General features: G+C 51.9%; 2 protein-coding genes across 2 annotated transcripts; one reads left to right on the top strand and one right to left on the bottom strand.

Moving 5' to 3' along the window:
- Positions 1–214: 214 nt before the first annotated feature.
- Positions 215–2,569, top strand: Rom1 (retinal outer segment membrane protein 1). The gene is made up of 3 exons (XM_090347526.1): positions 215–957; positions 1,339–1,585; positions 1,681–2,569. Exons 1-3 carry the CDS (start codon positions 368–370, stop codon positions 1,894–1,896), a joined length of 1,053 nt encoding a protein of 350 aa, XP_090203652.1. The 5' UTR covers positions 215–367; the 3' UTR covers positions 1,897–2,569.
- A 183-nt stretch (positions 2,570–2,752) lies between these two features.
- On the bottom strand, positions 2,753–9,100 carry B3gat3 (beta-1,3-glucuronyltransferase 3). The gene is made up of 5 exons (XM_090347527.1): positions 8,846–9,100; positions 7,326–7,500; positions 4,619–4,979; positions 4,135–4,425; positions 2,753–3,241 (listed from the first exon to the last, which is right to left on the bottom strand). Exons 1-5 carry the CDS (start codon positions 8,925–8,927, stop codon positions 3,143–3,145), a joined length of 1,008 nt encoding a protein of 335 aa, XP_090203653.1. The 5' UTR covers positions 8,928–9,100; the 3' UTR covers positions 2,753–3,142.
- Between the last annotated feature and the right edge of the window lie 3,706 nt (positions 9,101–12,806).

Here is a 12,806-nt window from a genome sequence, read left to right as displayed (position 1 = left end):
TCCGGGGTCCCCACTCCGCCCCCCCCACCCCGGTCACGGAATCCCAGGGGACTCGGGAGGGGACGCGGGGCCCCGAGGTCTCCGCCCCCCACTCCAGCCTGGCCGCGCAGGGCCGGTGGAACACCCACTTCCGCGAAGGGGCAGGGCGGGGTCAGGCCGTGGGCCCTGTGCCCGTGGGCGGGGCCTTCCCGAAGGGGCCAGGCCCGCGCACCCCGAGCTGGGGCCGCAGAGGGTTAAGGCCCAGCGGGGGGGCGGGGGGATGCCCAGGGTATTGGGGTCAGGGTGGCATTAGCCTAGCTCAAGCCAGGCCGGGCTGACTCAGCACCCTGCCCCGGCCACCCCTCATCCCCGACGGCAGAGATGGGAGATGGCGCCCGTGCTGCCCCTGGTGCTGCCCCTCCAGGCCCGCATCCGTCTGGCGCAAGGGCTCTGGCTCCTCTCCTGGCTGCTGGCATTCGCCAGCGGCCTCACCCTTCTCTCTAGTGGGCACCTCCTGGTCCAGCTGAGGCACCTGGGCACTTTCCTGGCTCCCTCCTGTCGGTTCCCTGCCCTGCCCCAGACTGCGTTGGCAGCGGGTGCAGCGGCTCTGGGCACGGGACTAGGAGTGGCAGGAGCCAGCCGAGCAAGTCTGGATGCGGCTGGATTCCCTCCTTGGCGCGGCGTCCTGGGCCCGCTGCTGGCGGCTGGCACAGCCGGGGGTGGGGGGCTCCTGACCCTTGCCCTGGGGCTAGCCCTGGGTTTGCCTGTGAGTCTGGACCAGGGGCTGGAGGAGGGCCTGGGGACCGCCCTGGCTCACTACAAGGACACCGAGGTGCCTGGGCACTGTCAAGCCAAAAGGTTGATGGATGAGCTGCAGCTGAAGCATCACTGCTGTGGGCGCCATGGCTACAAGGACTGGTTTGGGGTCCAGTGGGTCAGCAGCCGTTATCTGGACCCCAATGACCAGGATGTGGTCGAGTGAGTGATTTACTTCTCCCCTTCTCTTTCTCCTGTTCCTCTCCGGGCTCCCTGCATCCCCAGACCCCCTCCTGCTGCCTGGAACCCACACCCCCATCCAGACAGTCAAGGAATAGACACAGTGGTTGAGAATGGGGAATCATCAGCTGTGCACCAGAGTATGATGCCAAAGCCATGCTGGACCCGTTTCCTCATCTGTAAAAGGCAGATAACAGTGCCTATTTTGATAAGAGTTACGAAGATAAGCGCATTATACATGCTTGGCACAGAGTAAAACAGTCTATAAATGTTTTACTATCATTTTTCCCTCCTTAATTCCTGTGGCCCCAGCTTTCCCCCCCAAGCTTCAGTTGGCTAACATCCTAAGTCCTCCCCCTGCAGCCGGATCCAGAGCAATGTGGAAGGCCTATACCTGACGGATGGGGTCCCCTTTTCTTGCTGCAACCCCCACTCTCCCCGGCCTTGCCTGCAAAGCCGACTGTCAGATCCTTATGCCCACCCTCTCTTCGACCCCCGACAACGCAACCTAAACCTGTGGGCCCAAGGGTGCCACGAGGTGCTGCGGGGATACCTGCAAGACTTGTCGAGCACACTGGGCGGCTTGCTGGCTGTCACCTTCCTGCTGCAGGTGAGTCAGCAAAGGACCCTGGGCCCCCTTCCATTTGAGACTCCAGCCCTGGGGCCCTCAGAATCACACACACACCCCCCTCGCTTTTCCTACAGGCTCTAGTGCTCCTCGGCCTGCGGTATCTGCAGACAGCGCTGGAGGGGCTTGGAGGGGTCATCGATGGGGAAGGAGAAACCCAGGGTTATCTCTTCCCCAGTGGGCTGAAAGACACGCTAAAAACAGCATGGCTGCCAGGAGGGGGTGCCCACAAGCCAGCACCTGAGGAGGCCCCACCAGAAGCTGACTTTCCCAAGGACGAACAGGAGCCCTAGCTGTCTGCAGTTGGGGTGGGGCATCAGGGCAGAGGAAGAGGAAGGGATGGACAAATGTGGTGAACTCAAGGCCCTGAGCTCTCTCTTGGCATCTTTGCTCCAGGCTGGCACTTCTACCATTTGAGCCACAGCTCCACTTCCACCTGATTGGTAGTTAACTGGAGATAAATCACCTCACAGACTTCCTGCCCAGGTTGGCTTCAAACCGTGGTCCTCAGATCTCAGCCTCCTGAGTAACTAAGATTATAGGCAGGATGCCACCCTCCTTACCAAGACTCTAGGAGGAAATTCCTAGGATTAGAGGGTTAAAGGTAGTCACAGGCTAGACTGGGATGAGAACTAGCTTTCCTAGGAAACAGCCTTTGGCCAAAGCCACTATAGGGATGAGAACATTGGGTGAAGGACTGGAGATGGCCTCTAGTGCGGGCCCTGTAATAAAGTGTTTGTATGGAAGCCACTGCTCTTTCTTGTTGAGTGCATGGAGATGCTGACAAAATGGGTTTGTGTGTGAAGAGGAAGCCGGGACTCCAGTTTTTTGTTGTTATTTTTTGCCAGTCCTGGGCTTGAGCTCAGGGCCTGACCACTTGTCCTTGGACTTTCTCAAGGCAAGAGGTCTACTCTATGACTTGAGTCATAGCACCACTTCCAGCTTTTTTTTTCTATGTATATGGTACCGAGGAATCGAACCTGGGTCTTCATGCATGCTAGGCAAGCACTCTACCACTAGGCCAAACTCCCGGCCCCAGGACTCCAGAGTTTTAACCCTGGCTCAGCCTGGGCAGGATCAGGTACCCATATCTCTCAGGACTACAGAACAAGAACAAGGTGTGCCAAGCACAGGAAAACAGAAGACCCCTTCAGATTGAGTTTCTTTATTCTGGAGGTAGGAAGGGGTCCACATGCTCAGGTGGGGAGGGTCCGGCCCAGCTCCTCCAGCCCCCCAGTGCATGCCCAGCCCCAATAAATTACCCAGTTCCTCAGCCACCCTCCCTGCTGAGTCCGTCTGTCCTGCTCCACCCCAGACAGAGCTGACCTGGCTCTACACAAGGGCTGCTTGTCCCCAGCCCGTGGGCAGTCTCGCATGGTGGGCTGGGAAAGGGAGAAGTGGTACACCACGCCTGGGGCCAGAGGAGCCGCCTCGGCTAAGGGGTGGAGACTTGCAGAACCACATCTTAAACAGGCCTGGGGCCTAATCCCACCAGGTCCATGTCTAAAGTGAGGTGGAAGTCGGGTGAGGCCTCCTCCATCACACCTCAATGGCTGGGTCTGAGCCCCGGCCCTGCCGCTGCAGCTGCTCCTCCTGCTTCATCTTGGGTTTCTCGGTCCGTGTGTGCCACACCAGCACCTGTGCAGGAGGGGTTCAGTTATAGCAAGGACCAGCCATAGCCAGGCCTCTGGGGCCTGATCAAGAGAGGATTCTCTCTCTCCCCTTCAGTGCTAGCTGCAGTGTATGAAGGGCAGGGGTGGAGGTAGGGAGGAGACGTAAGTGCCTCTCAAGTGGGGCTTTGTCCCTTTGCCTTCTGTGGGCTCCAAGGAATCTGTGACATGCAGTGGCAGGCAGGCTGTTCCTCCCTAGTTTCAGCGGTCCCATCAGAAGGGCAAGCAGGGTTGATGAAAGATCAGAATATCCCTCGTTGTTCAAATACCCAAACGCCAGATCTTGCCCCATATATACATACATACATACATGTATATATATATATTTTTTTTTTTTTTTTCTTTTTGGTACTGGTCTGGGAATTGAATGCAGAGCCTCAGTGCTGTCCCTAAGTATTTTTGCTCAAGGCTAACACTCAACCACTTGAGCCATGGTTCTACTTCTGGCTTTTTTGGTGTTTAATTGGACAGGAGAATCTTATGGACTTTCCTGCCCCTGAATTTTGAACCGTGATCCTCAGATCTCAGTTTCCTTAGTAACTAGAATTACAGATGTTTTTATTTTGTTTTGTTTTTGCCAGTACTGAGCTTGAGCTCAGGGCCTGAGAACTGTCCTTAGGCTTTCCTCAAAGCTAGAATTCTACCCTGAGCCACCGCACCACTTCTGGCTTTTTCCATGTATGTGGTACCGAGGAATCGAACCTGGGTCTTCATGCATACTAGGCAAGCACTCTACCACTAGGCCAAACTCCCAGCCCCTAGGATTACAGGTGTGAACCACAGCACCCAATTTACTGCCCCCCTTCTCCCACCACTTATCTGTCCCAGAGCTGGGATTCTGTGCCACCCCCATCCCCTTACCCGTGTACAGTTGGCAGCCTTTGGCTCCAGGTCCTTGGGATCCACGAGACGGCTCAGGAGACTACTCTCCAGATGGCCCCGGGGAGCAGTGGCATCAAACTGGGCATTGGGCTTAGTCAACAGCAAGGGTAGGGCGACAGCAAATCCCGCCATGTCCACAGGGAAGGGCCTGTTGGGCTCCCATGCCGTGTGGAAGCCTACAACCCGGCCATCCTGTACCCGAGGGCCCTCGAATCGCAGGCCGCCCACCAGTCCCACGGGCCACACTGAGACACCATGGGTCCAACGCATCTAACGGAGATGGGGAGAGAAGAAACAGGGGTGGCCGGAGGGAAAGGGAACCACAGACAGAACCACTGGGTTCACGCTGCCCCACGCTGCTCCACACATCTCACCCAGAAGCCTTCAGCGGCACTGGTAACCAAGGTAAGAGATGCAGTTGGTTCCATCTGGCCTCTTTCCCCATTCCCTTCCCAGGTCTCACCTCCTCAAAGAGCTCCCGGCTGTAGGTGTTGTCATCATCAGCAAAATACACGACTCCATGGGCTCCCGGTGCCGGTGGGTCCTTCTCCCCGCCCACCGCACCCCCTCTGCCCCGGAGCCAGTCCAGGGCCTTGTTCCTCTGCTCTACGCCACGAGGCCGAACCCAGCCTGGCTCGCCTTCCCGAAGCCGCTGGGCCTTGGGGGTGAGGACAGCCAAGTGTGTGAAAAGGAGACCGGAGGCAGCCAGCAGCCCTGAGACCAGCGGGGTAGGGCCCTCCGAGTCCTCCACCAGCAGCCAGTGCAGCCGGGGCACCAGACTTAGGGTCTGGGACAGACGTACTAGCTCTGCCTTCTGCACCAGCCTGCAGGGAAGGAGAGGCAAGAAGGAAAATGGCACGGTGGGCCCACTGCAGCCTGGTCAATACAAAGTTTCTCCTGGGTCACTGCTACTATCTTCCCTAGCTTCTCCTCAAACGTGTGTGCCCAAGTGCCCTCTTTATTAACCGTCAATTTCATGCCCTCAGTCACTTGCCCTGCCCTGCCCTGCCCCACCCACCTCCAACCTAGGAGACTGCCAGGTTTGGGATCACACAGATCTGGGTTTGAATCCCATCGGTGCAACATGAGATTGAAATACTTAGCTCTCAGCCTTATGTTTACCCAGATGTCAAGTGGGAATAACTATACATTCTAACACAGTTATTTTAAAAAATAAAGAAGATAATGACTTTTTAGAACTCCAGTAGACCAGGTTCTTCGGGTTCTTTTCCTCCTGTGCTGGGTGTCTAGGGAGAGGGATTCTAGAGGAGTTCCTCCGTCATTCTTCTGCAGGGAGGAAGATTTTTGATTTTACAAAAAGCACTGGGAATATGTGGCTGAGCCTCTTCTGGCCTCTGTCGTCACGCCACCTGCCCCAGGGGTGGTAGTCTGTGCAAGAACGTGCATGTGGGCGGAGGGCAATCAGAACTGCCTGTGTGGAGATGGCCCAGCCATCTGACTCCAGAGACAGACATGCGTCATGAGGCCCTTTTGGCTGCAGACCCCAAACCACATTTCCAAATTGGTGTTTATCAGTTACAAAGCTATTCTTTGACTTAAAACAAATGTCAAGCATTTAGCACAGTGCGTGGTAAAGAGTAACACACTGTACGTGATAGCTTGTGGAGTCGTTTCTAGAAATTAAATAACTGACCTGTTTAAACTACTTTTTTTTTTCTTTTTGTGGGGGGGGCAGTACTGGAACTTGAACTCAGGGCCTCATACTTGCTAAGCAAGTGCTCCACCACGTAAGCCATACCTCTAAAACTTATCGCGTTAGTTATATCCTCCTATATACACTTCCCACTATAGCTGGGATGTACTGGGATGTATACAGATGTGTGCCACCACCCAGCTTTTCAGTAGTTTAGATGGGGTATTTTTTTTTTTTTTGCCAGTCCTGGGCTTGAACTCAGAGCCTGAACACTATCCTTGGACTTTCTCAAGGCTAGAGCTCTACCACTTGAACCTCAGCACCATTTCCGGCTTTTTTCTATGTATGTGGTACCGAGGAATCGAACCCAGGTCTTCGTGCACGCTAGGCAAGCACTCTACCACTAGGCTAAACTCCCGGCCCATTGATGGGGTATTTCTAAGGCCTGGGCTGGCTGCTGTTGAAACTTGAGCCAAGGATTACAGGTGTGAGCCACAACTTTCAGTTCCCTTCTCACTTCCGTGCTGGGCAGGTTCTCTATCACTGAGCTTCAGCTCCAGCTCTCTAATTTTAGTATGTATGTATTTATTTATTTTTGGTGGCAGGATGGGGATGTGAATTCAGGGCCTAGGCACTTTTCTTTAGCTTTTTCCAAGGCTGGCATTCTGCCACTTGATCCATACTTTCAGCCTTGCGTTTTGCTGTTTAATTTGGTTATAGAATCTACCAACTCTTCTGCCAGGGCAGAAAACAGTGATCTTCCTGAGTAGCTAAGTTTACAGCCATGTGCCTGGCACACTGGCACCCAGCTTTGACCTTTTTTTTTTTATATATAGTTTTATTGTCCTATTTCAAAATTCAGGCTGGGTATTGGTGGCTTATACCTGTAATCCTAGCTACTCAGGAGGCTGAGATCTGAGGATCATGGTTCAGGAAAGCCTGAGAGACTATTATCTTCAATTAACCACCAGAAAACTAGAAGCAGAACTGTGGCTCAAAGTGGTAGAGTACTATCTTTAAGCAAAAGAGCTCAGGGATAGAGACCAAGTCCTACGTTCCAGGCCCACAACCAACAACCATAACAACAACAATTCCAGAAGGAATTTTATATACTTGTTAGTTATGATATGTTCCTTAAAAAAAAAATGTCCCCCACAAACTTGAGTAGACACAGTTCATTTATGGCATTATTTGGCAGCTGTAGTTTACAAACATATTCTACCCTAGGGCCTCCCTCAACTCATCATCAACCCAACTTTTTTTTGTGTATGTGTGTGTTGGCCAGTCTTAGCGTCTGAACTCAGGGCCTGGGCACTGAGCTTCTTTTGCTCAAGACTAGCACTCTACCACTTGAACCGCAGTGCTACTTCCAGCCTTCTTCTGTTTATGTGGTATTGAGGAATAGAACCCAGGGCTTTTCATGCCTGCAAGGCAATTACTCTACCACTAAGTCACCTTCCTAGCCCCCAGCCCAACATCTTGGTTGATGCACCCCTCAGCTGCAACACACCCGTACCTGGCGTAAGTGGGGGTAATGACATATATGGTAGGCAAGGCCTCAGGTTCAGGGGGCTGGGCAGGGGCAGGGGGTGGGCGACGGAGATCTGCTTGCAGCTGGGAAATCCTTAGATCCTTCTGCCGGAGCTGCTCAGCTGCTGCCCGCAGGGGAGGGAGGCAGTCACATGGCTGGCCTGGCCCAGGAAGCACCGATAGGGAAAGGGAGTGGGGCAGAGAATCATAAAATTTTCAGTATCCACATGGGTCAAAAATCTTTTCATTAACTCTCAACCAATGCCCCTTTCAATTTCCTTGTAACATTTTCTATAGCTCTGGAATGCACTGCTTCAGTGGGCAGCCTCCAACTACATAGTACAGGCTGACCTAGAACTCCTGACCTTCTAGCCTCCAACACCTGAATAACAGCATGTTCTGTGGTGGCTGGGACCACCACATCCAACACCCCCATTCCCCTACCCCCACCCCCACACACTGCAGATAGAACCAAGGGCCTAGCACTCTACAACTAAGCTCTCCTAACAATCTAACACGTTCAGTTTTGCCATAAAGCTACTAATCTGTCTTCATCCTTTCTATCCAATGGTCCTAACGTTACACTCTAGATTTCTAAGGAACTCATCAGTGTCCCCTTTCATCAGACTGATATACTTGAGGATCATGCAGTGGCACTATCCTTAAATCTGTATGCAATAGGTGGAGTTCAATCTGCTCCTTTGGCTGTGTGACCACAGTCTTATTAAATTCACTGATGCCACAACTGACTAATATCCCTAGAAGGCAATGAACAAAACACAGACTAGACTGTATCCTAATAGACCTTTCACTTTGAAGCAGATACTAAACAAATTCTTAAAAAAAAAAAAAAAGAAAGAAAAAGAAAAGAAAAGAAATCATTACGAACTGTGCTCTGAGCCATGAGGAAAATAAAGAGAGGCTAAAAGAGGACCGGAATAATGCGGATGACTTTAGCTAAGGTAGTGAAGGAAAACCTGTTTGAGGCAGTGACAAGTGAGTTTAAACCTGCAAGGGTGAGAAGAAATAGATGCTCAGGAAAAGCTGGGAGAAGAGCGTTGCTAGTGGAAGGAACAAGTCAAGAGCTCAGGAGAGAACGAATGTGGGGGTCTGGAGAGCCTGTCAGGAAGCCAGTCCGGCTAAGACCCTGCAGCCTCCAGGAGATCGGCGAGCGCCTGGAGGAGCACGGGCGCGGGGCCGCCAAGGGCTGTCCCGACGGCAGAGCGGGATGCCCGGCGTGGGCGCCGAGCTGCATGCCCGGGGAGCTGCATCCCCGGGGCGCTGCATCCCCAGCGAGCTGCATCCCCGGGGCGCTGCATGCCCAGCGAGCTGCATCCCCGGGGCGCTGCATGCCCAGCGAGCTGCATCCCCGGGGCGCTGCATCCCCAGCGAGCTGCATCCCCGGGGCGCTGCATCCCCGGGGAGCTGCATCCCCACAGCCGGACACAGCTGGGCGAGCGCCCTCGGGACGCCCCGCCACACCCCGCCCCGCCCCGCCCCGCTCACCGAGCTGCACCAGCGCGTAGAGGAGGCCCGCGATCGACACCAGGAAGTAGGCGAGAAAGACGTTCTTCAGCTTCAGCTTCATGGCCGCGCCGCCGCGGGCGCCGGGGCAGGCGGGGATGGGCGCGGGGACGAAGGGTCCCCCGCTGCCCCCGCCGGTAAGCCCCGCCCCTGCAGCGGCCCGCCCTGCACCCCGCCTTCCTGGGGCTCTTTGCAGGCACCCAGGAGCTGGGGCTGACAGCGCACGTCAAGACCCACTTCCGGTCATCCGTGCGCTCGCCTCCCCCGCACATCCGGTCTCAACACCTGGTTCCGGGAGCCAAGGGGCGGTGGCGTCATATCCGGCGTGTCAAGTGCGCGTGTCCAGCGAGGGAAGCACGTGGGAGGCCCGCCCCCCAGCGTGGAATTGCAGGGAAAAACCCTGCCGCTCCTCGTACCGGTCTTAGTTTCCTGCATCCATCAGCCACAGCTCTAAGTTGCTTGATACTTCTTACACCAATGAATGCACTCTAGGGCCTACCATGTGCCAGGCTGGTCCTCTGTGTATCTCTCATGGCCTTTACTTGAGATAGACAGCTGACCTCATCTTAGACAAGGTTAAAACTGACAAAAAAAGATGTCATTGACACAGGCAACTTTCCAGGCCCCTTCCCATGTACTGTTTCTTCTGACCCATTTTACCACAAGGGGAAAACTGGGCATACGGAAGTGCTTAGGCAATACACTACCTCCCAAGGAACTGAAATATTTCTTAAACTGGGGGCTTTCATGAACACGATTATCTCTTTACAAGCATAAGCCACTGAACACTCAATTTGCCCTAAAAATAACTGAAGCCAGCATTGGTGGCTCATGCATGTAAGCCTAGATACACAGGCTAACACATGCGTGTAAGCCTACTTACAGTTCAAAGCCAGCTCAGGCATGAAAGTCTGTGAGAGGCTTCTCTTCAGTTCATCAGCAGAAAACCAAAGTGGTAGAGTACTAGCCTTGAGGTGAAGAGCTCAGGGAAAGCACCCAGGCCAAGTTCAAACCCAACAACAAAAAGAGGATGTAATTTCTCTGAACATTCAAATGACTATTTAATGTGGGCCAGGCAACATGGCCTAGTGATAGAGTGCTTGCCTAGCACGCATAAGGCCCTGGATTTGATTCTTCGGTACCACATACACATTAAAAGCCAGAAGTGGTGTTGTGGCCCAAGTAGCAGAGTGCTAGCCCCTTACAATTAAAAAAAAAAAAAGTCGGGTAGGATGGCTCATGCCTGTAATCCTAACTACTCAGGAGGCTCGGATCTGAGGATTAAGGTTCAAAGCCAGCCCCGGACAATACAAAGCCAAGAGACTCATTTCCAGTTAATCACTAGAAAACGGGAAGTGGGGCTGTGGTTCAAGGGTAGGGCAGTAGCCTTGAGTTGAAGAGCTCAAGAACAGTATCCAGTCCAGAGTTCAAGACCCATGATAAATAAAAATAACTAAATTACTATTTAGCCAGGCACCCAGTGGTTCATGCCTGTAATCCTAGCTACTCTGGCTGAGATCTGAGGATCAAGGTTTGAAGCCAGCCTGGGCAGAAAAGTCCATGAGACTAAAATAAATGCCAGAAGTGGTGTTGTGGCTCAAGTGGGAGAGAGCCTTGGAATAGAGAGGCTCAGGGATAGTGCTCAGGCCCTGATTTCAAGCCCCACAACCTACGAAAATAACTACTTATTGAACTCCAAGTTTTGTTTTGTTTTTTGTTTTTTTTTTTTTGCAAAAGGATCTCTAAGGCTAGAAAGTATTTCCTGTCACTAAAACATTTGGAGGGTGTGCACACCAGTATTGGGTCTTGAACTAGGCTCTTATTTAACCTTCTTGCTGTTTGTATTTCTACCACTTCAGTCTAACATTTGCTGGTTAACTGAAGATGGGAGTATTGTAACATTTTCTGCTCAAGCTGGCTTAGAATCTAGATCGTTCATTTCTCAGCCTCCTGAGTAGTTAGGGTACAAAATTTTCTGTTGCTTCTGGTGAAAAGTATGAAATCTCCCCATAATGATGAAAAATATGAAATCTCCCCATAATGATGAGAAATATGAAATCTCCCCATAATGTAATAGTAACCAATAGCAACCACTCGAAAGTACTTTCACAACACAAACATAATCCAAAGTCTTAAAAGAATGGTCTTTAGAATAGTGCAAGTAGCTGCAGTTTATACAATGGGCTGAAGAACAGCCAACAGGATGTGCAGTTTGAGTTGGTTCGAGTCAGCGAAACTGTATACCTTATGAACCTGAATAAGAGGAGGAAATTCAAGGAATAAAACAATAAGATATGGCCAGAAACAAGACATGCAGTTAACTGCCTGTTTAACCAAGTGGAAATTCAATAAACCCCTAGCTGAGCCCCTAGCTGAGTCTTACCTAATGTGATTATAATCAATCATTACTCTGTAACTATGCTTCTGCTTCTGTAACCTGCTTCAGCCACCCATAAATATCCCCCTCTCCCCAGCCTAGGTGCGCAAGTCTCCTAGGAGACCTTGTTGCCCCGAGTACTCGTGTTCCTGAATAAACCTCTTGCTGATTGCATCCGACTGCGTGGTCTCGCTGTTCCTTGGGAAGGGGGCTCCGTCTGGAAGACATCCCGCTGAATCGGGAGTCTAACACTGGTAGGCAATATTCACACCAACTTGCCACCACTTGGCTTCCGTAACTCTAAGAGGCAACAAACACATACTAGAGGTGCAGATCAGCAGAGGATGCCTGTCAGTGTTGCAACTCAATGCCAGAACTGCGCTGTAGTCTCCTCAGATTGACTCAGCAACTCAATAAATGAAGTCCAGGACAAGAGAGGGTGTGAAATATTTTATTCATAAGTATCTGCTGTTGCATCTACCTTTACTTGTCCTCTTGTTTACCCCCAGGTGGCCAGGTGGTTATCTCCCCATCCATCAGGTAGTTTCAGTGGCTCTGAGTCTAGGGTTTCTTGGCCCCTGGGATATGTGACTGATTGCACCAATTATAACTAAATGCTTTGTTGGGTTCCACAACATCATCAATTTCTTTTGTCAGTTATGCAACATGAATCCAGAGCCTGGATTCTGTCCCTGCGCTCTTTTGTTCAAAACTAGTATTATGCTATTTTGAGTCACAGGTCTTCCACTTTTCTGGTGGTTAAGTGGAGATAAGAGCCTCACTAGAGGGTGGGAGTTTGGCCTAGTGGTAGAGTACTTGCCTAGCATGCACAAAGACCCGGGTTCAATTCCTGGTACTACATACATAGAAAAGGCCAGAAGTGGTGCTATGGCTCAAGTGGTAGAGCTCAGGACAGTGCTCAGGCCCTGAGTTCAAACCCCAGGACTGGAAGGGAAAAAAAAAAGAAAAAAAGAACCTCACTGGTACTTTTCTGCATGGCTGACTTCCTTAGATCTCAGCCTCCTGAGTAGCTACAATTATAGACATGAGTCACTGGCACCTAACTTAGTGGGAGATTTTTTTTTTTTTTGCCAGTCCTGGGGCTTGAATTCAGGTCATGAGCATTGTCCTTAGGCTTTCTCAAGGCTAGAACTTCACCACTTGAGCTACAGTACCACTTCCAGTTTTTTTTCTTTTTTTTTTTTGGGGGGGGGGCCAGTCCTGGGCTTAAGCTCAGGGCCCGAGCACTGTTCTTGGGTTCTTCTCAAGGCTAGAGCTCTGCCACTTGTACTTGAGCTTCAGCACCATTTCTGGCTTTTTTCTATGTATGTGGTATCAAGGAATCAAACCCGAGTCTTTGTGTATGTTAGGCAATCACTCTACCACTAAGCCAAACTACTGGTCATTAATAGGAGTTTGTCCCCCCCCACTCCCACCCTAAAGTTGTGGGGCTTAACCTCTGGGCCTGGGCCCTGTCCCTGGGCTTTTCTTCTCAAGGCTACTGCCCTACCCCAGGAGCCACAGCGTTTTCTAGTGGTTAATTGGAGATAAGAGTCTCACTGACGT

Source organism: Megascapheus bottae, chromosome 16, assembly GCF_031878675.1.
Source record: "Megascapheus bottae isolate mThoBot1 chromosome 16, mThoBot2.hap1, whole genome shotgun sequence".
NCBI lineage: Eukaryota > Metazoa > Chordata > Mammalia > Rodentia > Geomyidae > Megascapheus > Megascapheus bottae.
Note: the sequence above shows the minus strand (reverse complement) of the source record. Positions and strands in the feature narration are given on the sequence as shown.

What these genes read in the sequence shown, in the direction of transcription:
- Rom1 (XM_090347526.1), top strand. Translation starts at nt 368, where the DNA reads ATGGCGCCCGTGCTGCCCCTGGTGCTGCCCCTCCAGGCCCGCATCCGT. An exon ending in AATGACCAGGATGTGGTCGA is followed by an intron (nt 958 to 1,338) that starts GTGAGTGATTTA and finishes CTCCCCCTGCAG; the next exon opens with CCGGATCCAGAGCAATGTGG. An exon ending in CTGTCACCTTCCTGCTGCAG is followed by an intron (nt 1,586 to 1,680) that starts GTGAGTCAGCAA and finishes CTTTTCCTACAG; the next exon opens with GCTCTAGTGCTCCTCGGCCT.
- B3gat3 (XM_090347527.1), bottom strand. Translation starts at nt 8,927, where the DNA reads ATGAAGCTGAAGCTGAAGAACGTCTTTCTCGCCTACTTCCTGGTGTCG. An exon ending in CTACGCGCTGGTGCAGCTCG is followed by an intron (nt 7,501 to 8,845) that starts GTGAGCGGGGCG and finishes TTCCTGGGCCAG; the next exon opens with GCCAGCCATGTGACTGCCTC. An exon ending in GCCGGGAGCTCTTTGAGGAG is followed by an intron (nt 4,426 to 4,618) that starts GTGAGACCTGGG and finishes CATCTCCGTTAG; the next exon opens with ATGCGTTGGACCCATGGTGT.